Source organism: Macaca thibetana, chromosome 10 (genome assembly GCF_024542745.1).
Source record: "Macaca thibetana thibetana isolate TM-01 chromosome 10, ASM2454274v1, whole genome shotgun sequence".
In the NCBI taxonomy this organism is placed as follows: domain Eukaryota; kingdom Metazoa; phylum Chordata; class Mammalia; order Primates; family Cercopithecidae; genus Macaca; species Macaca thibetana.
Genome location: NC_065587.1, coordinates 61,292,558 through 61,315,202, shown reverse-complemented (window position 1 = coordinate 61,315,202; position 22,645 = coordinate 61,292,558). Strand labels below are relative to the sequence as shown.

General features: G+C 45.1%; 2 protein-coding genes across 12 annotated transcripts in view; both read left to right on the top strand.

The window, feature by feature from the left end:
• The window catches only part of RALGAPB (Ral GTPase activating protein non-catalytic subunit beta), a 109,965-nt gene extending 99,865 nt beyond the window's left edge, over positions 1-10,100 (top strand). For all 6 annotated transcript variants that reach the window (XM_050807010.1, XM_050807009.1, XM_050807008.1 and 3 more), the window contains 5 exons: positions 1,014-1,122; positions 1,892-1,970; positions 5,255-5,403; positions 5,881-9,316; positions 9,391-10,100. In XM_050807010.1, the coding sequence (XP_050662967.1) occupies positions 1,014-1,122; positions 1,892-1,970; positions 5,255-5,403; positions 5,881-6,074 (531 nt within the window). In that variant the 3' untranslated portion in view covers positions 6,075-9,316; positions 9,391-10,100. The remainder of the gene's footprint in view (positions 1-1,013; positions 1,123-1,891; positions 1,971-5,254; positions 5,404-5,880; positions 9,317-9,390) is intronic.
• Positions 10,101-11,219: 1,119 nt separating this feature from the next.
• Positions 11,220-20,016, top strand: ADIG (adipogenin). 6 transcript variants are annotated; one of them, XM_050807362.1, is made up of 4 exons: positions 12,422-12,596; positions 13,068-13,166; positions 17,517-17,631; positions 19,782-20,016. In XM_050807362.1, coding segments are annotated over exons 1-4 (339 nt in total). In that variant the 5' UTR covers positions 12,422-12,472; the 3' UTR covers positions 19,783-20,016. The 6 variants fall into 6 exon arrangements, 5 of the variants coding, with proteins under 5 accessions (XP_050663320.1, XP_050663319.1, XP_050663317.1 ...); XM_050807360.1 differs by having other exon boundaries at positions 19,654-20,016; XM_050807359.1 differs by having other exon boundaries at positions 19,630-20,016.
• Positions 20,017-22,645: the final 2,629 nt, after the last annotated feature.

Genomic DNA, 22,645 nt, shown 5'->3' with positions numbered 1-22,645 from the left:
AGCAACATTTGCCTGCGTACAATGTCCTCTCCTTGCATGTGGGTAGAACCTGTGAATATGATAGGATAACCGTGATTATGTTACATTATTTGGCAAAGGGATCTTGTGGGTTTAATTGCGTTACTTTGAGTTAATCAAAAGGGAGATTTTCCAAGTAGACCTGACCTAATCACAGGAGCTCTTTAAATCTAGGGCTAGACGTCAGACATGGAAGAAGTCAGAGTCAAAGCTAATTAGGGGCCTTGATGCTAAGAAAGTAGTCTGTGAATATGGCCAGATATCTGTCACTAGTTTGGGAGAAATCTCTTGGTCTGGCCATTTTCTGTGAATGTCAGAGTGGATACAAGCATCCAGGGGACTTGCCATGGACTCTGGTCATCTGGTAAAGACATGTATATTTCTGTGCTAATAAAGCAGTTTTTAATTTTAAAATTCACCTCAAGTATGAGATTCTCCGCTCTGTACACATGAGCTTTGTTTAGGGCTTTAGCACAACTTAGCTCTGCTGCATGCCTCAAAAGAAGTGCAACTCAGGGTACCAGTTTGCTAAAGGGGAGCCACACAGTCCTGTTAACCTTGCAGTGAAACTTAGAGTTGATTAGGGTGGCGGGAAGCCAGAAGCACACTGCATGATAATGAAGGCCCAGACAACTTGTTTTTCTTTCTACTGATGAGAAAAAGGAATTAAGCATAAATTGCAGTAGGAGACATTTGTTCTAGATACTGCGTGTAAATTTTGTTTTTATTAATGCAAATTATTATTATTCAGTATTCCTTCCTTATTTTTTCTTTGACAATTTTAAGCCTTCATTTTCTTGTCCTAGGTTAAGACTGATGAACAGGAGCCAAAGAAGTGCTTTGTTGCAAATGTATACATGTTTTCCTAAAGTGATTTTCCATGACCTGATACTTATATCACTGAGCACCTTGACAAATGAATGACTGGGTAGTTTTATTAAGCCAGTTTTTTGTTGCTGTTGTTTTTCCCGCTCTCTGTCTTCTTCTTCATATAGCTCAGTCCCAGTTCCAGAATGAGGAAGCTGCCTCAGGGTCGCCCTGTTCCTCCCCTTGGACCTGAGACAAGAGTTTCTGTAGTCTGGGTGGAACGCTATGATGATATAGGTACTGTATGAGGACTTTGTCCATAAATAAAATGACAATATATGACAATGACTTGCTAAATGTCTACAGGGAATGGGCATATAAGCACGGTGTGGCCAGGAGCTAGTCCTGGAGTTCAGCAAGCCTGGGTTTGCACCCCAGCTCCACTACTCAGTTTCTTTAAGCCTTAGATTACTCGTCTGTTAAATCCTGTTACTTTTTTCATAGTTGTGAAGATTTGATGAGACTAGTAGATACAAAGCTTTTAGTTATTCCTGTTGGCATCACAGTCAGTGGTTTGTTGCCAGTTGGTCTCAGTCATCCCAGGACCTTTGGAAAGGGGAAGGGGAAGCGCTTCGCTTACCCTCTCTCCACCCACATGCTCTACTGTCTCGTTTTAGTATAAAGCTTAGTTTGTCCTTAAGAGTTGCCCTCTGGGTAAGTTTCTCATGATTTTTACGTAAGCAACATTGAGCATTAGAATTATATACTTTGCCTAAAATCCCATCCAGCCCAGAGTTTTTGGGAAAATGTGATAGTTACTTTTCAACAAAGCCCTCAAAGATCACAGAATGTATTTTCTAAAAACTCTTTGCTTTAGATGAAATTAGCTAAAAAAATGAGAGATGATTTTTTTAATTTGTAGAGAATAATTAAGATGATATTTCAGGACAGCACAATCCATATATTTGCCACTCATTTATGTGAAGAGATTAGAAAATAAGATTTCCTGTTATCTGTTTGGGAAAATGAGGGAGATATTAATTATAATGCTATTATTTTCTTCCAGAAAACTTTCCCCTCTCAGAGCTGATGACAGAGATCAGTACTGGTGTGGAAACTACTGCAAATAGTAGCACTTCACTGAGGTACACTCTATTTGCTTGAATTTCAACAGCATGTCTTTTTTTAATATATTGATTGCAGCTTAATAAATAAAGAATTATGAAACAAAAGAGTTGTGGACAATTAGAAATAAAAATAGAGAAAAAAGATCAAAGAAGTTTGTATACAACATACAAGGTTATCAAATTATTATAGCATGGACTTTTTAAAAGCCACTTTATTGAGGTATGACTAACATGTTAAAAGCTATACATACTTAATGTATACAACTTGATGAGTTTGGAGATAAGTATATCTCCATGAAACCATCACAACAATCTATTCCTGAGCACTTCTACCATATCCAGAAGTTTTCTCCTGCCCACTTAATTCATTATTATTATTATTTTGTGATAAAAACCACTTAACATAAGATCTGCCCTCTTAGCAAATTTTTAAGTATACAATACTGTATTATTAGCTATAGCCACTGTACTGTTGATCTTTAGGACTTATCCTTCATAACTGAAACTGTGTACCACCTTTTGGCCAATACCTGCCCATTTTTTCCCTCCTTCCAGTTCCTGACAACTAGCATTCTACTCTCTGCTTCTCTGAGTTTAACTATTTTAGATTTGTCATATAAGTGATATCATGTGGAATTTGTCTTTTTGTGCCTGCCTTATACTTAGCATAATGTACTCTAGATTCACCCATGCTGTCACAAATGGCAGGATTTCCATTTTAAGACTGAATAATATTTCATTGTATGTGTACACCACATTTTCCTTATATATTTGTCCATTGATGGATATTTAAGTTGCCTCCATGTCTTAGCTATTGTGAATAATGCTGCAGTGAAAATGGGAGTGCTGCTATCTCTTTGAGATCCTGGTTTCAGTTCCTCTGGATATATACCCTGAAGTGGGATTGCTGGATCATATGAACATTCTGTTTTTAATTTGTTGAGGAACCATACTGTTTTCCATGGTGGCTGCACCAGTTTACGTTTCCACCAACAGCATACAAGGGGATTTCCTTTTCTCCACATTCTCGCCAACACTTGTTTTCTTTTGGTTTTTTTGAAAATGACCATCCTACCTGGAGTGAGGTGCTATCTCATTATGATTTTGATTTGCATTTCCCTGATGATTAGTGATGTTGGGTGCTTTAGCAAGAGTTTTAATAGTAAAATTAATTGCTATTTTACAGTTATCTAGAGCAAAAAGAAAAATGGAGAAGTAGAGGCAATTTAATATTAATAAAGACCGTAATAATAGGGTAGCAATATTAGATTGAAATAATGGAGTTAAATTGGCCAAAACAATGTGGCCAAATAGCAGCTAAAATATCCTAAATCATATGAGCTAATTAATGGAAAAATGTTTCTAAGCGAAATGTAATACTAACTTTATAATTGGGTTAAAATTTCTGTTTTACCTGCCCATTCACAAGAAGGATAAAAAGAGAATAATCTGATTCTAAGAATGGTAACAATGTAGTTGTGTAGGCTTTGTAGTTTTCAAGGTTTGCTTGCTTGTTTTTGGTTTACAACTAAGAGTTTAACAATTATTTTCCCTGTTTTATTTGTGGGATAAAATAGGTTCAAAGAGGTTATTCCTTAGTATCACACATCCAGTAAATGCAGGAGAAAGTTTCCTGAATCCAGGCCTTTGACCCCAAATGCATTGGCCCTGCATCTCTCTCATCACAGAGATACCCTCAAACTTGATATTTTTAAGTTCCTTTTAGTTATGTGAGCTGATTCAAATTGCATATAAGATGAATTTATTCTAATATTGTTAGATGATTGTTGTTGAAATGAAGTCAGTAAAGATGATTTATTTTAGCATTATCATTTTAAATTTCTAAAAGAGGGCAAGTCATTCTTAAAACTTCCATGCTTTTTATGCTTTGGTGTTTTAAAACAAATTACAGGTATCTTTATGTTCCAAATACATCAGTATGCATCTGAAAAGTCAGATAGCTAAACATAACATCACAATAATAAAGTTACTAATACTTTCTTAATATTATCTAATAGGCAACATTCAAATTTCTTCATTTTTACTAAAATATTCTTCACAATTGGTAAAGAATTCACTCCAGGACTGTATACCTGGTTTTAATTCCTTCCATCTCTTTTAATCTGGAACAGTCCTTTTTTCTTTATGACACTAACTTGCTAAAGAAGAGACTATAGAATAGTTATGAGTAGACTTTTCTAGAACTAATTAGAAGAGACTTATCATATACTGTCTTTGTTGTTTTCACCTTTTTTTTTTAAATTTAAAAAAAAAAAAAAAAATTGGGCACAAGGTCTCACCATGTTACCCAGGCTGGTCTCGAACTCCTGGGCTCAAGCGATCCTCCTACCTCGGCCTCTCAAGTTTTCATCTTTTTAGGTCAAAGGTTGTAATACAATTTGACAGTAAAATGTATATTTTATTGGTAGATTAGCAAAGTTTATAATTTATCTTGGGGACAGAATTACTCGAGGATTGATTTTTCTTTTTCTTTTTTTTTTTTTTAATGTCTTGAAACACTGATTCAGTGTTGCTTTGGCCAAAATCACCTTACCTATATAGAAAGAAAACTCATTGGGTTGCAAAAAGACCTCAACATGTAGCATCACAAATAACATGTCATACTAGATGGGTTGGCCGATCCCTGGTGTGTAATGAGTAACTCACCCCTCCATAGAGGCAGTTGCCGACTTTAGCATCTGCTGCCTGGCCAGAGGCTGTGAGGGCTTTGGCCCTGCCACAATGTGGCCATTTATCACCATAGCCGAGAAGGACACTTGCAGCTGGCTTGGATTAATGGCTCTCCCAACCTCCTTCCCCACCCTGAAAAAAAATTATATCAGGGATTCCTGTAATGGGCCAAAGCTGTGTTCCTGCTTCTGCTCTGGGATTACCAGCCTTGACTATGCTGGAATTCCCTGTACTCTGGCTGGCCACATTTTTGTTCCCTACAAGAAGAGGAACTAAAGTGAAAGTCCCATAGGTGGTTGCTAGATTCTTAACTCCATGCAATAGAGTTCTCTGGCCTCTCCTTCCACCCAGTGTCCCTAGTGGTTTTCCAGGTATATATATTTTTTCAGCCCCTTTCTGTTAGCTTAGAAAGCCTGAGCCAGTAATGAACCTTTAGGACCAGGTGTTATAGGGGGCAGCAGCATAGATTCCCAGAAAGCACATTCTGAGCAGACTGACCCCTTGGCTTTTCTCATACCACTGCCAAGCAACAGGTCCCTTTAGTAATCTTAGGCTGTATGTGGGGGACTTCAACTCTTGGGTGTCTGAGATAAAAATTTTCTTTTCTTAAGATCTACGACTCTTGAAAAAGAAGTTCCTGTCATCTTCATCCACCCTTTAAACACTGGATTATTCCGGATAAAAATTCAAGGAGCCACTGGAAAATTTAACATGGTCATCCCTCTTGTGGATGGGATGATTGTCAGCAGGCGAGCTCTTGGTAAGGTCTTCATATGTGGCTGAAGAGTTACATTTTCTTTCTCTTTATCATTTTTATAAACCAAAAAGAAGTCAATATAAGGAAATGGTGATAATTACTTAATAGTTTCCACATGTAGGAAATGGTCTGGCTCTTGTTAAAAACGGAGCATGTTTTGTTCTTTTTTAATCTGTCCTTAATCTAGTAAGTGTAAGCAAAACCTCACCAACTTCTAGTATTAAAATAATGAAGACAGCTGTTTGTCATCCAGGACGGAAAATAGGTTCTTAGACTAGATTTTTATTCTCCTTTTCCTGTCATTGTGTGTTTCTTGTGACAGTTTTATCTTGGCACTATGTCTATCTCTCTGGGGATGGGAAATTTGCAAGTTGAATGAAATAGTTTGAGTATGCGTAGGGTAGTTCACCTGAATACTTACAGTTCACCTACCTAAGTGACTAGTTTTTAACATTTATTTTAAAACTCTCTATTTTCAAGGCTTTCTGGTGAGGCAGACTGTAATTAACATTTGTAGAAGGAAGAGACTGGAGAGTGACTCCTACAGTCCACCCCATGTCCGCCGGAAACAGAAAATCACCGACATTGTCAACAAGTACCGGAACAAACAGTTGGAGCCAGAGTTTTATACTTCACTTTTCCAGGAGGTTGGACTCAAGAACTGCAGTTCTTAGACCCCTGAATTTCTAAGACTGTTGAACTCCAGTTCGGGAACTGTAACACAGCAGAACAGTTTGATAGGTGATCACTGTATAAATAAAAACAAATCACTCCCAAGAGCTTACTGTTTAATCACCAGAATAGAAGAAACACATTATAACCCATTTGATAGAAGACTTCGGGCTGTCTAGTGAAATGGGCTCCCAGACACAATCATATTCCTGCTGATCATGATGATATACATTTTAGCCATAAACTTTCTTTTAAAGATGACAATTTTAGTTAAACATAAGCCTTTTGAGGAGAAAGGCTTTTATGCATCTCAGTTAAACACGTGCATTGGTAGTATCAACAAATTTGCAATATAGAAGTTGAAGATAGTTTTATACCTCACTTTTTAGGAGGTTGTATTCAAAATTAAAATCTTTCTCAGAATCTTCCAGGACATTTAAAGACTCATGTTGATAGCATGGAGGAGAAGGAAAGAAGTCACAGCCTTCTACTCACTTGTAGGTCTTGTCATCCAGCTGTCACACTGACAAAAAGAAAAGATGATACATGTTTTTTGCTCAGATAAGAAGCCTGACATTAAAATATGTCATATTTTTTTCTCCATATTTCAGAAAGTTGTCCTTCTCATCACTGCACAGATCTGTCTGAAAGCCTCAGTTTCTGGGCCACCCAGGAACAGATCGGAAATGGAGCATGGCCTTGTCCTTTAATGGGGATACAAATAAAGTTTGTGGGGTTAAAAGTTTTAAGATAGCAGTGATACCCCCACTCTCTCCATTGTTGTCCAGCGGGGTGACATAATGACAGGTTAAACATTTGTGATTCATTCATTAAATATCATTTAAAGAAATGTAAATTCACAATAAGGGTTGAAAATTATTTGGTTTCATCCATTGTCTCTTATTTCAGGACCAAGCAGCAAACTGCAGTAGTTTATGAAGGATTCTAAAATGGGGTTCAGGAATAGCCTCTCAGCGCTACTAATTCAGATCTCCCAGAGAACTACTGGATTTCCTCATAATTGACAAACATGAGTGACCATCTCTTTGGGTGGCTACTGTTAGAAATGGCTGTTGTTGTCATGTTTTCTGGACTTTGCCAGCCAACAGATCCCTGCCAGGTTTTGGAAATACTTCTGTTACCTCGCTGCTACTTTTCTGCAGGGATAAAACTTTTGAGGTGGCCAGACCCAGAACATCCTTACAAGGATTCCTGTTACAGTGCTACAGTATACACTGCTCATTTATCCTATTCTCATGTGCTTTCTTCTTTAGTAAGATTATTTTATGTTAAGAAAATAAGTGATATTTAAAGTCCAAAGAGAAATGATCACAGTTGTGTAAGGGGTGTTTTCCCCTTGAACTCTGATGTCAGTAGACTGGGGGTCAGAGCTGCGACGATCTGTTTGGTTTGATGTTATGGTGGGTTACTTAGGGGGTGGGGATAGTGTGGGACCTAATTCCCTGTGCAAAAGTCTCTTATTCCAGAAGTATGCATTTTGTCATCTATAAGCAAGAAATATGGGCATAGCAGCTCTTGGTTTAAAGTTTGCCATAACCTGTTCTTCATGTTTGTTTTAAGCTCAGGTAAAGATAACCTCCTCTTTCTATGACTCCAGTTTCCGTTCAGGTTATAGTATTATTATTCAATAGTTGATTTTCTTTTTAAGCTGGGCAATAAATTGATGTTTCCAGATGGTAGCGTGGGAGAGGGCATTCGGGATAAAGATGAGCCAATTCTACCCTAAAAAATGTTCTAGTGGTTCACAGGAACAAGATGCGGTTTAATAACTTTCAAGGTAATTCTAGATTGACATTTTGAGGGGAAAATGGGCTCTTGTTCTAGTTGAAGTGAGCAGAGAAGGCTATAAATTAACATGTAACTTACAACATTGCAGAGGTTAAAAATAACTGATGTAGATGTACTTCTTCAGTATGATTCTTCAGATCAGACTTTTACCTTTGGCATAGTTAATTTCAGAAAAATATGCTGTGTGTGTGTATGAGGGTTGGACTTGCTGATCCTTCAGTTAGGTCTAATTTCTGGCAACTCTTTGTAATTCCAATGTATTTGATACGTAAACAATGATGTTGAATGCATTTGTGATCTGGGAGACTCCCTGGTCTTCCAGGGAAGGAGGGATGTACAGCCCCTGAAGGCATGAAACTCCCAGTGTGTACGGAGCCAGTGGACTATGGGATACCCGTACCGTACCTTACCAGGCGCTGGTTCCTTCTGCTCAAAATAACATCTGCCCAAAGAGGGAGTGCTAAGAACGCTTAACTCGTCAGTGGGACTCGGCTGGCTCCTGGAGGGGGTCTGTGACTTCAGGTATATCAACACCGATGCCGGGGGTAATTTTTGTCCCATCTCTATGGATCTGAGTTCATGGTCACTGTGTTCACCCACTTGCCTGTGTTAAAAGTCACTGAGTAGAATAGCACCAGAGGAACATATTTAGCACCTAATATTAATATTTTGTAGTCCATTTGATAAATTTGCCAGCATATGTTCTAGCCTCTGGGGGAAAGCCAGGACCACTTTTGTCTGTGGCTTAAAACAGTTCAGTTGCTGTATCTGTTGGGTGTGCCAGGGGGTGGATGAGTGTGGCATTCTGTGAAGAGGAAGGTGGTAAGTAAGGTTGCCCTTCTGCCTTCTTAAGTTGCAGGAGGGAGCTTTTCTGCTCCTCTCTGGTTGGGAGCACTGAGGACAGTGAGGAGGGCTTTTACCTTGTTAATCATTTCCTTATTTAGCTAGCTTTCCTTTTTGTCTAGGGCTTCCTCCTGAGACCCTCTTCCATCCATTGGGCCTTTGAAAGAACTAATGAGACACACACACACACACACACACACACACACATACACATACTCATGCACATTTTCCTTCATTTCCATATCCTTTATTTCAGGGCAGCCCATTTTCCTCTGGATTCATTGATAAATACAAATACCCACACCTTTGACCAGTATTGTTGGTTACCTGCAGGTTCTGTGTATGAGGCCTTCATGAATGGTTACTTTCTCCATACACTAGGGAAGCATTTGTCAGAGTCTTCAGACTGGGTTCTAGAGAGGCAGAGTCATTTCTTCTGGAAGGTGGAGCTTTACCCAAAGTGAAAGTTAGCCTTGCTCAAAGATGTGTTTTGTGGTAGTTGGTAAAAAAGAAAGAAAGAAACACGTATTGGAGGTAATTTGACACTCCTGCTGGCAGTAGTTCTCTATTCACCATTTTAAAGCCCATTCAGGTTCTGTCTTCCTGAGGTAATTTGACACTCCTGCTGGCAGTAGTTCTCTATTCACCATTTTAAAGCCCATTCAGGTTCTGTCTTCCTGAAAAGAACTGATTGCTGTGTTTACATGAAATGACGATTGATTGGAGTCAGATGGTCTGTTTTAAAGATTTCCGTGACAGCCTCTTTTCCTGAGTTGGAGAGATTGGAGGTGGTCCATCCGTACGAAGTGGAATCAAACGGTGGGTTTCTTAGTAGCTAAAGAAGCCATGTACTTACAGTGTTTTTCTCAGAATATCAACTCATGTTCTTCAGATGCTTTTCTTTTTTTATGATGAGGGAAAAGGTGTAATTTGGGATTCCACAGTGCCTTGCATATGGTAGGCGCCCAATAAATACTTGTTGAAGCAAACCAAGTTTCCCAAGTCCTCATCTCTTACAGTGACCAAGACATCTTTCTCCTCTGAAGGGGTTGGCAGTTGTGGCTAAAAAATAAGCAGTGTCATTATTTGCTTGAAATCATATATACAGTTTGTATGAATTTCAGTATGTTGCCAAGACATGCTCTTTTTCTTATTGTATTTTCTGTAAATATTTCTGGCACTGAACTGTAAAGTAAAGGCAAAGTGTAAATATGAAGGTGTACCCGTGCCCCTTGCCTCCTGTGTTTCATCTTCGTCGGTTAGGGAAGAAGGTCCAGAGGTTTGTTTGTATTTATGCCGATCCTTTGTCCAGAAGCCCATGGAATATTGAATGTAATACATTTAGTCAATTAAATTTTAAGGAGATTCTTATCTAATAACTTTGTGTGTGCTTTTGGATACAGGCTGGGGGTTTACTCCTACACTGGTGCTGTGAATTTTACCCTTCCAGGGGATGTCTGCTCGGCTTTGGCTGCCCTTTATAATTTAGATCTGTAGTTTAATTGAACATTAAATGAGTATTTCATGAAATACTCAAAGTTTGATTAATTTTAAGAAAAATATTTGGCCTTCTCTGCTGGAAGGAGCTTGTATAATTAAAACACTGCCAATAGAGGCTCACCTTTCAGAGGCTGGGAATTGCTGAGGAGATAGATACTTACGTTATGGGAGTGAAAGTGCCGGCTGTGCCCTCTGCTTGCAGAAAATTTGAGCCCTACCAGGGCTAGACAGTCAGCAAAGTGGGGAGATGCAGAGATCATCCCCTGCTGCCCACTGCCCCCTTTGTGTAGAGCATCTTGGAGCCAGATGAGCGCCTTCAGGCCTGGATCACACATAGAGGAGTGAATGGACCACTTGAAACAACCATGAGAACCACTGTGGTCATGCCTGTGCCAAGAGCTGCTGACGTGTGCCACCCTCTGAACTGTGCCTGGGACCTGCCTACCTTGCAGTGTCTGTTCTGCCCACTCACAACAGGACCTCCAGCTGGGCCTAGTGGCCAGGGAAGCTGACCACAATAGCCCTGTTTTGGTGTCTGGAAAGGTTTTGTAACCAGAGAAAAATGTGTGCTCAAGCCTTTCCCAGCTATGCTGCTCAGCCTCTGCGACCCCAACCCCTTCAGGACCCAGTGCCAGGGAACCACTCTCAACCCATACCACCTGCTCCTCCTCCTCTTGGCCTCTGGGCCCTGCATCAGGTGCCCCCTGCCAGGGCACTGCCCCTCTTGGTCATGCATTCTAGTCCATTTTCCCAGACTTCCTCTTGTAGGAATTTTGGCCATCCCACAGCTGGGCTAGGACTCTCGAAACCATGTCCCAGCTCTCCCAGCCCCTCCCATGCTCTTATTTTTTCCTGTTGCTGGCCCCATGCGCCCTTCTCCTTGAATTGGTGTCTTTTCCTATAAGCGGGTTTTCTACTCCATGTTTCTCCCTAGGTTTACCGCCCACTTCCTGCAGCTGCTCCCCCAGCCTGGACCTGGGTTTGCCTTTTCAACAGGTGCTTTTAAGTCATGAGACGCCGTGGTCTCAAAATCAAGCCTGTGTCGGAATCATTCTGGTTGCTTATCAGTGTGTTGAATCCCAAGCCACACCCCCACCCCCAAGAGGTCTGAGGAGACGAAGGTGAGCCTGGGAATTGGCGTGTTTAATAAATACACTCCAGCACCCACCCATCTGCTGGCAGCTTTAGGCAGGTGGTCCAAGGGTCCTTTTGGAGAATACCGTGCAGCAGCCACTCCAGTGGGAAGTCCGAAGCAGCCTTTCTGCCGTGGTCTGGCGCATGGAGGTTTACTGAATACTTCATGAGTGAACGGATGACAGATAAGAGAAGATGAGGATGGCATGTGGAAGTGTTCTGGCCACTCAGGAGATCAAGGAACAAGATTCAAGTCGTTAGAAGCCCCTCACAGAAAACCCTAATAAGGAAAGGCACAGAAGCTTCCAGATTAAGTAATAATCATTTATAGTCATTTAATCTAGTAATCAGAATAATCTATGTGTTAGATTTTAAAAGTTTTAAGTGGCAGCCCAGTGACCAATCCAGCCTGGCAGACGTTTGGTTTAGCCAACAGTGCTTTAACGAGGTCTGACCCAACATTTTAAACTTGGGAGATGTCACATAGAAATGTAGACTTTTTGCCTGGCTTGGGAAAGTTAGGAGTCCTGCAATAATGGACCTGCATTTCATTCATAGCAGTTATTGGTGGGAGCTGCCATCACTGCATGCTTAGGATGCAGTAAGCTCCACCCAGTTTGCCGCAGTCCCCAGCACTCCCACAGTGTGGATGTGGGCGCACACAGCTGGTATTACAGGACTTGGGGACCCGGCTGGCTCCTGGAGGGGCTCTGTGACTTCAGGTATATGAACACCAATCTCGAGGGTAATTTTTGTCCCATCTGTTTTTCTAATTTAACAAAATTATCTCCATCTTACAAGAAAGTGACAGAGGGGTATCATGAACCCAATAGCTACTGGGCTGAGATTCAAACCCAGGCCTGCCTGGAAACCTGGGCTTTTTAATTCTCAGCCAGACTCTGTCTCACTGCCTCGCTTCCCACCCTTTCGTCCAGAACACCTCTCCCTCAGAGTGTCCCCTGCGTACTTTGCCTGAAGGACACTGTAACTTCCTTGTTACCTCACAGCTCAGTCACAATTGGGCTGAGAGCAGAGCATGGCCCAGGCTGCCAGGTCCCTTGGGGCAGCCCTGCCAGCCCAGCCCAGGCTGGCCCAGCTTAGCCACACATGCACCATGAGGTACCCTTTGATGCCGCTGGTGAACGACCTCACATTTTCTTTCCTGGTTTTCTGGTTCTGCCTCCCTGTGGGTTTGCTGTTCTTATTGATCGTCTGGCTACGCTTCTTACTTAGCCAAGGTGAGCTTCTTACCCTGCCCAGGCAGGACCTTAATCCTGGAGCTGGGCAGGTGGCCGAATAGGCCAGTGTGCCCTGAAACAACTGCAGAAGGGGCTTCGTTCAGTCATTTTAAGTGCTGGCTTAGATACAAGCAGTCAACTCTTCAGTGGAAAGGTGGTTTGGTTGTTTAGGGTTTCTTAACCTAGAGTTCGAGAGTGAGTCCTAGAGTTTGAACCTAGAGTTCGAGAGTGATCTTTTGAACAAATTAGACAGAGGTTATCCCTCCAGGAGGGATAATCCAGGAGATGAACTTCTAGGTGCCCCTATCAGCTGGGGCACAAGGCTCTGTGAGCAGAGCGTGGGCTGGATTTCAGCTCACTGCTCACCCTCTCGATTGGGTGCTTTTGTGCAGTAAACAGCTTGTACAATGGGATACAGCAGCCTTAGGCATTTTTCAGGTACCTGCAGACCACTCACTGTTTTCTGCCTAGGTCATGTATCAGAAAGGATCTGGCTTCTTTGGGAGGCAAGCTCATGGAAGCCAACTGACATTCACCCTGACCTCAGCATGGGAGCAAGAGGAGCAAGAGGTGGGACCAAGCTGGCTGTGGAGGAAGCTAGGGGTGGCTGGGCCAGGATATGGCCTGGCTGTGTGGCAGGAGTGGGACTTATGGTCCTCTGGCATGTGTCTCCCTGAGCATCCCCTTCAGCAAGAGGTCTCTTGCTGCTGGGCACAGTAGCTCCCGCCTGTAATCCCAGCACTTTGGGAAGCCAAGGTGGCCAGGTTGCTTGAGCCCGGGAGTTTGAGACCAGGCTGGGCAACGTCTCTACAAGGAATACAAAAATTAGACAGGTGTGGTGGCATGCATCTGTGGTCCCAGCTGCTCAGGAGGCTGAGGTGGGAGAATTGCTTGAGCCTGGGAGGTCGAGGCAGCAGTGAGCCGAAATCGTACCACTGTACTCCAGCAGACAGAATGAGATCCTGTGTCCCAAAAAAAAGGCCTCTTTGTGGGGACCACTTGATCTTCCACCTCCTGCTGCTGAGCGCCATGACCTTTGGCCAGCTAGGCAGGGAGGGCGCAGCACATGTTGCCAGCAATGGTCAGATGTTGTTGAGGCGGGGTGAGAAGTCCCTCCCCACACCCCCACTAGCCCCATGATCTCAAATGCAGGGACTTGTAATTGTGTAATTATTGGGAGTTCCTAGCAAGAACCTGGGATGCCCTCTTGTCTCTAGAAAATGTTTATTTAACGTATATTCTCCTCATAGTCCCAGGGTAGACCACAGCTCTCCCTGAGGGGTACAGTTCAGGCACTGGGCCCCACAGCTGGTGGGGAGTCAGACTTGTTTGCTACTGGTGATAAAAGCTGTCTCTCTGGACTCTGGAAGACACAGGTTCAGATTTCATCCTTTTTTTTTTTTTTTTTTTTTTTTTGAGACAGTCTCACTCTTGTCACCCAGGCTGGAGTGCAGTGGCATGATCTCGGCTCACTGCAGCCTCCACCTACTGGCTTCAAGTGATTCTCCTGCCTCAGCCTCCTGGGTAGCTGGGATTACAGGTGCGTGCCATCACACCTGACTAATACTTGTATTTTTAGTAGAGATGGGGTTTCACCATGTTGGCCAGGCTGGTCTCGAACTCCTGACCTCAGGTGATCTGCCCACCTCGGCCTCCCAAAGTGCTGGGATTACAGGCGTGAGCCACCGCACCTGGCCTCATCCTTGCTTCTTTTATTATTATTTTTTTTTCGAGATGGAGTGTTGCTCTGTCGCCCAGGCTGGAGTGCAGTGGTGCAACCTCGGCTCACTGCAAGCTCCGCCTCCCGGGCTCACGCCATTCTCCTGTCTCAGCCTCCCGAGCAGCTGGGACCATGAGTAGCCAGGACTACAGGCGCCTGCCACCATGCCCGGCCAATTTTTTGCACTTTTAGTAGAAACGGGGTTTCACCATGTTAGCCAGGATGGTCTAGATCTCCTGACCTCGTGATCCACCTGCCTCGGCCTCCCAAAGTCATCCTTGCTTAATACTTCCTAATAATAGTGAACCTATTTGCAACACTGACTATGTACCAGGCCTTGTGCTCAACACTGGACATGCATAATCTTATTTAATCCTCAGAATAACCCTGCATAATAATACTTATATCACAATTGGGGAAACTGAGGCTTGGAGAGGAGAAGCAACCTGTCCAAGGTCATACATCTGTGAACTTAAGAGAGCCAATTGTCTGCCTTCAAATCCTGACTCTGCCACCTACCAGCTGCGTGACGGTGGGCACCTCTGTGAGCCTTGCTTTTCTCATCTACAAAATGGAGACAACACTAGTACCTGCCCCCTGGGGTTGTGACAGGCTCCAGTGGTCGATACATATCAGGTGCTTACAGGGCAGGGCACACAGTACACATACACACCTGGCACGTGGTAGGTTCCTGTAGGCTGAGAAAATAATCCAACCAATACTGGTTTTGTCAATGTGGGAGGAAATGTAGGTAGCGTGGCTTTGGATGCCTTCTTTGGAGTGGAGACATTTCTCCTACCACCCAGGTCAAGGCCTGCGGCGTGAATCTCCTCCGGCATTCACTTTGCTTGGAGGCCCAACTCCAAAACCATCCACAACCTACCCCACCCCAAGTCCTCCGCAGACTTTCTCCTGAGAGGCTGTTTACTCCCTGGTGTCATGTGGCGTTTTGAAATAAGTCCTTTGTTAATTTTGCAATGAAGAGAAACCATCCTTAAAGTGAGGTGGGCATTCCTCCCTCAGGTTCTTCATCTTCTAAAATCCCCGATATTATTGTGTGTGTTTTGCGCTTGTGCTGGGAACTGACCCAATGTCAGAGTTTGGAGGGCTAAGAGGGGTCAGGCCACCCAGACCTGTGGTTTTCTATTCTGCTGTGGATTCTTTTATTGGAATCAGTTTGCCTGAAATCCAGTTTGAAAAGCAGACAGGAGTAGCTCTGCTGCCTCCTCCCCATCCCCACCCCCCCAACACTCCTGCTGGCTCCTCAGGGCAGTTTCAGGCCTCAGAAGACAGAGGGTTAAGTGTGGAGTACCCGATAGGATGCACTTTCCCAAGTCGAAGGAGGAGCAAGTGGGGAGGAAAGGGGAGCTGCCTGATGAAACTGGCACTGAGGCAAAAATGATAATGGGCAGCTCAACTCCTGCAGAAGCTGGTCAGTGGAGGACAGTGCTACTGTCTGACCATGACATGGCCATAAGGTGGAGGAAGCCACACACACCCTTCAAGGGGAAGATGCCCTGCTGCCAGTATTTTACTTTTGCGATTTGACAGGAGTTTGCAGAAGGATGAAGGGAAATCTCCAAGAGATGGGTTTGGGGCTGAAACAGAAGAGTGGTGCAACAGCCCCTCATGGTGGCCTTTGGAGCAAGGTGTTCAATTCAAAGCTGCCTTTAAATCCCCTGAGTCCAAACGCACCCAGTGGGAACTGTGGAGTGGGGAGGCTGAATTCGCATCCAGTAGCACCACCCCCTGGCTTTGAGCCTGGACAAGTGATTTCACCATCCTCATCTGTAAAGTACAAAAAATACTAGTAATTGACTTCAGGAAGTTGTTAAGAGGATTAGATGAGAAAATGAATGTAACAACAGTTCGCACATACTCTATGTTCAAAAAATACTCTCTCTAGTGAAGAACAGTCACTTCACGCCATCCTACATTTTTTTTTTTTTTTTTGAGATAGAGCCTCACTCTGTCACCCAGGCTAGAATGCAGTAGTGCGATCTCAGCTCACTGCAACCTCCGCCTCCTGGTTTCAAGCAATTCTCCTGCCTCAGCCTCCCGAGTAGCTGAGACTACAGGTCCACACCATGCCCGGCTAATTTTTGTACTTTTAGTAGAGATGGGGTTTCGCCATGTTGGCCAGGATGGTCTCGATCTCTTGACCTCATGGTTCACCTGCCTTGGCCTTCAAAAGTGCTGGGATTACAGGCGTGAGCCACCATGCCCAGCCCCTACTGACTTGTAAGACCTACTAACTGCCAACACCGTTGAAGGCCTGTGCCAAGTCCTGTGCTGAATTTTACATGTCTGTCTTCAGTTAACCCTCATCCTAGAAGATGCTGATATTATGCCCATTGTACAAACAACCTTTGTTACTTCCCTGCAACTAGTGAAACAATGCAAGAGTTTAGTAAGAAAAATAATCTTCCCCATCCCCTCCTTTTTCTCACCTTACCTCCCCAAGATGAGTCTGTCAGCAAACTCGTGCACATGCTTACTAACGTGTGCAGGTTTTCAAAAAGAATTGGAGAAGGGGGCAGCATTTGCCTTTCTAAACAAAAAGATACTACGTTTCTCTTCAATTTGCTTATAATATACCATAGATATCCTGCAAATCAGAAGATACAGATATGATGCAAACATTTTAACAGCTTCACGACAAGCCGTCAGACGGAAGGTCTGGGTCTCCATGTGGTGTGACTGTGCCACAGCTTAGTCACCCAGACCTCTTGTGATCTGTGGACGTGGACACAGTTCCCAGGTGTTTTATTGTTCATGTGTGTGTTTCACCACAAAACAGTGCTACAGTGGAGATCCTTGTGCTGTGTACTCAGATACTTGTTAATGAATGAACTAGTGGACAAATGCCTGGATGGGTCAATAACTGTGTTGCTTCACTGCCTCCTCCTGGCCCATGCCCAGTACGGTATGTCATTTGCTCACCTATGTGTCCTCCCCTCTAGTAGATGGATATGGCCATTTTCTGAGTTACAGGAACAGCCTTCTTTCTTGGTCCCTAGTCACCCTTTAAGGCCCTGAAGACTTCCTGAGGCTTCAAGGCTGGCTCATAGGATTCTGCCTTGGCCTTACCCTCAGACAAGGCTGCAGGGACACCCAGGCCTGCCAGGGGACTCCTTCCTGGGTCAGGGGTGGGAGACAGCATGTGATCAGCCAAGAGGCCTTGCCTCGTGTCTCCACAGATTCAGAGGAAAATGACTCCGATGTATGCTTCGATTGGGAGCCCTGGAGCAAAGGCCCGGCCGAGTTTTGCTGGAAGGGGACACTCCACGGCCAAGAGAAGGAGAGGCCCTGCTGGTGAACCTGCTGTGCCAGGTGAGGCCCTTCCATGGGCCAGGGGGAGCCTCAAGGCCCACCCAAAGGCTTGGGCAGCTGCTATGTGGGCAAGAGGCTGCCTCTACCGTATTAGAGGTATATGCTCCCTGGCCATGCTGGACAACGGGCTCTCTCCAGCATGTGAGAGCCTTCTGCCTCATTGTGGGACAGACCTGGTGTTGCCCTGTTGGAGGACCAGCCCCCCTGTGCCACAAGGAGCCTTCACAAAGGTCCCCTACCCTTTACCCTAGGGCCTCACCCTCCACTGCTCTGCTGATGGTCTTTGGCCAGCTGTTCCCTCAGACATCTGCGTGAGGCACTCCCTCACCTCCAAGGGCTTGCTCTAATGTCACTTTTTAAGCAGGGCTCCCCTGGCCACCCTATTCGATATTGAAGTCCCCGCCCCATCCTCCTCATCGTGCTTCTTACCCTGCTCTGCTTTCCTTTCACCGTAGTACTTACCGCCTTCTAACACGTTTGATCATGGCTGCATCCAAAGCCCCAAGACACTGCCAGACACACGCTGGAGGCTCAGTACATATTTGTGGAAGGATGACATGGTGTGATTATTATTGTTACAATGGCTGGTATCCTTGGGGGCTCAACAGGTACCAAGGCCTGTCTTAAGCGTTCCCCTTCCACAAGCTTACTTATGAAATCCTATGATGGGGATATGATTCTCACCTCCATTTACAAATGAGAACATTTACAAATGAGACACACACACACATACTCTCATGTGAGGTGTCAGGGCAATCAGATGTTGTACCCAAGAGCCTTTGCACCCATTGAATTCCTAGGAGACCTCAGCCATTCCAGTAGGGTTAGATGCCATCTCTATACCAATGGCCCCCAAATGTGTGTGTCTCATCTCATCTCCTCCCAAGCTTTATTATCTGTCTGCTTGACACCCTCTCATGCCTAGAATAGGAATCTTGATTCTCACTGCCACCCAGCCAAGCAAAACAGCACCCTGATCTTCTGCTAGCTTTTCTTCATCTCCGTGAATAGCACCACTGTGGACTGATTCTGTTGCTCAAGTCAGAAACCTGGGAGCCAGCCTTCTCACCTCTCTCTCGCAACTCTAATCTCCATCTCTCATGTGTCCACCTTTCTCTGTCCCCTTGGCCACCATAGCCTGCCCTACTCTGAAGCTGGTTCATGCAGCGTGTTCACTAGCCCCCACCCTGCCCGAGTGGAGGGAGGAGGTGGTGAGAAGAAGGGCCCCTCACCTACCTCAGTTGTAGTGATTTTTAGCCTTTTGGGTCCTACCTTGACCACTGAGGGCCCTTTTCCCAGGAAAACTCACTCCTATATATGCCCTCAGAGATTTGTGGACAGGGCCAGCTCCACAGATGTGTAACCTGCAGTGCCACAAGGTCCCAGGCTCAGAAGGGTCCCAGGCTTGGTTGCATGCTTGGCTGTTGCTGTGTTGAAATACTTAATTTTTGAACAAGGACCCCCCGAGTTAATTTGCCATTGAACCCTGCGAATTATGCACCCTGACCTGTTTTTATATCATTTGTGGCATGAGAAAAGATTTTCAGACCCTGCACAAGAACCCTATCCCATCTATCCAGAGCCCTTCCCACCCCCATCACTTACCCGCCTCTTTCTTTCTTTTTTCCCTTTTTTTTTTTTTTTTTTTTTTTTTGAGACAGAGTCTTTCTCTGTTGCCCAGGCTGGAATGCAGTAGCACAATCTTGGCTCACTGCAACTTCTTCCTCTCCAGTTCAAGCAATTCTCCTGTCTCATCCTCCCGAGTAGCTGGGACTACAGGCACACGCCATCATGCCTGGCTAATTTTTGTATTTTTAATAGAGACAGGGTTTCACCATATTGGTCAGGCTGGTCTCGAACTCCTGACCTTAGGTGATCCACCTGCCTCAGCCTCCCAAAGTGCTGGGATTACAGGCGTGAGCCACTGCGTCTGGCCTTACCCTTCTCTTTCTTACTCTTTTATCCCAATGGCATCCCTAGTCCCAACCTTCCTTTTGTTTCTAGTTTGGTTTTCCTGGAGTCAGCAGGGCAGTGGTAATGGCGGAAGTGGATGGGAGAGGCTTGCCAGGGAGGCAAGAGGACTTTGGCAACTGTGGTGCCTCCCTGGAACCCACAACTCATCTCCTCTTCAGACCGACATGCGAAAGCCTCCAGAGGACCCAGCCCTTCTCCAGCATCGCAGATGACCTCCAGCCCTCCAGGGAGCCGCCCAAGTCTGGGAGGGCATGGGAGCAGTAAACCAGCCCACTGGGAGAAATTGGCCAATTTAATTCAGAGGGGTCTTAAAGCAGGGCTGGGCCGGAGGGTGTGGGTCCATATTAAAGAAGCGAGGGGCTTCCCATGCCCGGGGGAACCCTAACAAACCTACCAGGCCTGACCAAGTCATTCATTCAACCAGCGTAGGTCCGAGACTCAGCCCTGGCCCCGATTCAAGTCATCTAGAACCCTCTTGGGAAAGCCCAACCCTTTTCTCCATCTGTTCAATGGGGATGGGGGGCTTGCTCTGAACTTCCATTCTCTGATTTCCAACTCACTCCTTGATCGGACTTCAGGCTGATCTTAATAACAAATATTTGATAAATAGCTGCAGAGTGTCTACCAAGTGCCTAGTTTGGTAGGAGTAGGAATAGCTATAAAAGTAGCTCACATTTAGTGAGTGCTTACTACACGTCAGACACTTTTCTATGTGCTTTATACTTACGATTGCTGGCCGGGCACGGTGGCTCACACCTGTAATCCCAGCACTTTGGGACGCCAAGGCGGGTGGATCACTTGAGGTCAGGAATTCGAGGCCAGCCTGGCCAACATGGCAAAAAACTCCATCTCTACTAAAAATACAAAAATTAGCCGGGTGTGATGGTTCATGCCTGTAGCCCCAGCTACTCGGGAGGCTGAGGCACAAGAATCGCTTGAACCTGGGAGGCGGAGGTTGCAGTGAGCTGAGATCGCGTCACTGCACTCCAGGCTGGGCAACAGAGTAAGACTCGGTCTCAAAAAACAAACAAACAAAAAAACAAATACATATGATTGCTTTTAGCCCTTGTAAGAATTCTGCAAGGTAGGTTGGTTACCTCTGTTTTACACATGGGGAAACAGGCACAGGGCAGTTACTAAGTTGCTCAGAGTCACACTGGGAGAGTTAGCATTTGAACCCAGGCCCCATGACTCCAGTACCAGGTCCCTCTCCGCCATGCCAGTTATTCCCCAGGTGGGGTTCTGGGGGAGGTATGGTGGGAGGCGTAAGGTTCCAGAGGCTGCAGGATGATGGGGGTCAGGGGATAAAGGGACAGGCCTTCCAAGGTACCAACTGGGCATCATCTTTATCCCTTCTTTCTCCCTCACTCCACACCCCACCAGCCACCACAACTTCTAAATGTCCAAAGGAGAGAGAATTGAGCCTGAAATCTTAGCTTGTCTCCTGTCCTTTGGTCTCCTGGCCTTGGTCTCTGCTCTTTCTGCCCTGTTGGAATGATCCACCCAAAACACAAATTGGGACATGTCCCTTCCCAGCTTCACACCTTCCATGCTTTCCGTTGTCCCTGGGCTGTAAAGTCTGAGCTCCTCATCAGGTGCAGAAAGCCACCCTTTGGGATTTGAGCCCCACTGAATTTGCTGGATGAGGTTTCTATTCTTATGCAGAGGCTGCAACGAACACTCTTGAATCTAAATCCTTGCACACAAGTGTGCTTCTATCCAGAGAACACATTCTGAAAGGAGAAACTGTTGAATATAAGATATGTGTTTACATTTTGCAGCCACTGCTAAGTTGCCCGACCAAAAAGTGGCCCCAAGGGTATATTAGAAGTACCTGGCTGGGCGCGGTGGCTCAAGCCTGTAATCCCAGCACTTTGGGAGGCCGAGACAGGCGGATCACGAGGTCAAGAGATCGAGACCATCCTGGCGAACACGGTGAAACCCCGTCTCTACTAAAAAATACAAAAAAACTAGCCGGGCGAGGTGGCGGGCGCCTGTAGTCCCAGCTACTCTGAAGGCTGAGGCAGGAGAATGGCGTGAACCCGGGAGGCGGAGCTTGCAGTGAGCTGAGATCCGGCCACTGCACTCCAGCCCGGGCGACAGAGCGAGACTCCGTCTAAAAAAAAAAAAAAAAAAAAAAAAAAGAAGAAGTACCTGTTTCCCCAGCCCTTTGCCCCGCTGTGCAATCCCAACATGCTCTCTTACATACACACACACACACTATCACACACCCTCATACGCTCACACACACACCCTCATAGACACACACACACTATCTCTCACACACACCCCCTTATAGACACACACATTATCTCACACACACACACCCTCATATGCTCACACACACCCCCATAGACACACTATGTCACACACATACCCTCATACACTCACACACACCCCCATAGACACACACACCCCCTCATACAGACACACCCTCATACACACACCCTCATAGACACACACACAGACACACACCCTCATACACTCACACCCTCATAGACACACACACGCACTATCACACACACCCTCATACACTCACACACACCCTCATAGACACACACATACACAGACACACCCTCAGACACGCACACTCTCACACAGACACACCCTCATAGACACACACTCAGACACACCCTCACATACACACACACCCTCATACAGACACATACACTCACACACTCACACAGACAAACCCTCACGCATGCACATTCACACACTCATACACTCACATACATATACACTCACACACACCCTCACACATACAGACACACATACTCATACACTCACACACATATACACACCCCCTCACATATATACTCGCCACACTCACATTCACATGCATACACACACATATGCTGTCACACACCCCTCACACACACACTATCACACACACACTCATACACTCACACACATGCTCACAGACACATGTCCGCTGACACGCATACCCTCACACATACAGGCACACTATCACACACAGACACACAGACACTCTCATACACTCACACAGGCACATATACACACA

What these genes read in the sequence shown, in the direction of transcription:
- ADIG (XM_050807359.1), top strand. Translation starts at nt 12,473, where the DNA reads ATGAGGTACCCTTTGATGCCGCTGGTGAACGACCTCACATTTTCTTTC. An exon ending in ACGCTTCTTACTTAGCCAAG is followed by an intron (nt 12,597 to 13,067) that starts GTGAGCTTCTTA and finishes TTTTCTGCCTAG; the next exon opens with GTCATGTATCAGAAAGGATC. An exon ending in GAGAAGGAGAGGCCCTGCTG is followed by an intron (nt 17,632 to 19,629) that starts GTGAACCTGCTG and finishes TGGCATCCCTAG; the next exon opens with TCCCAACCTTCCTTTTGTTT.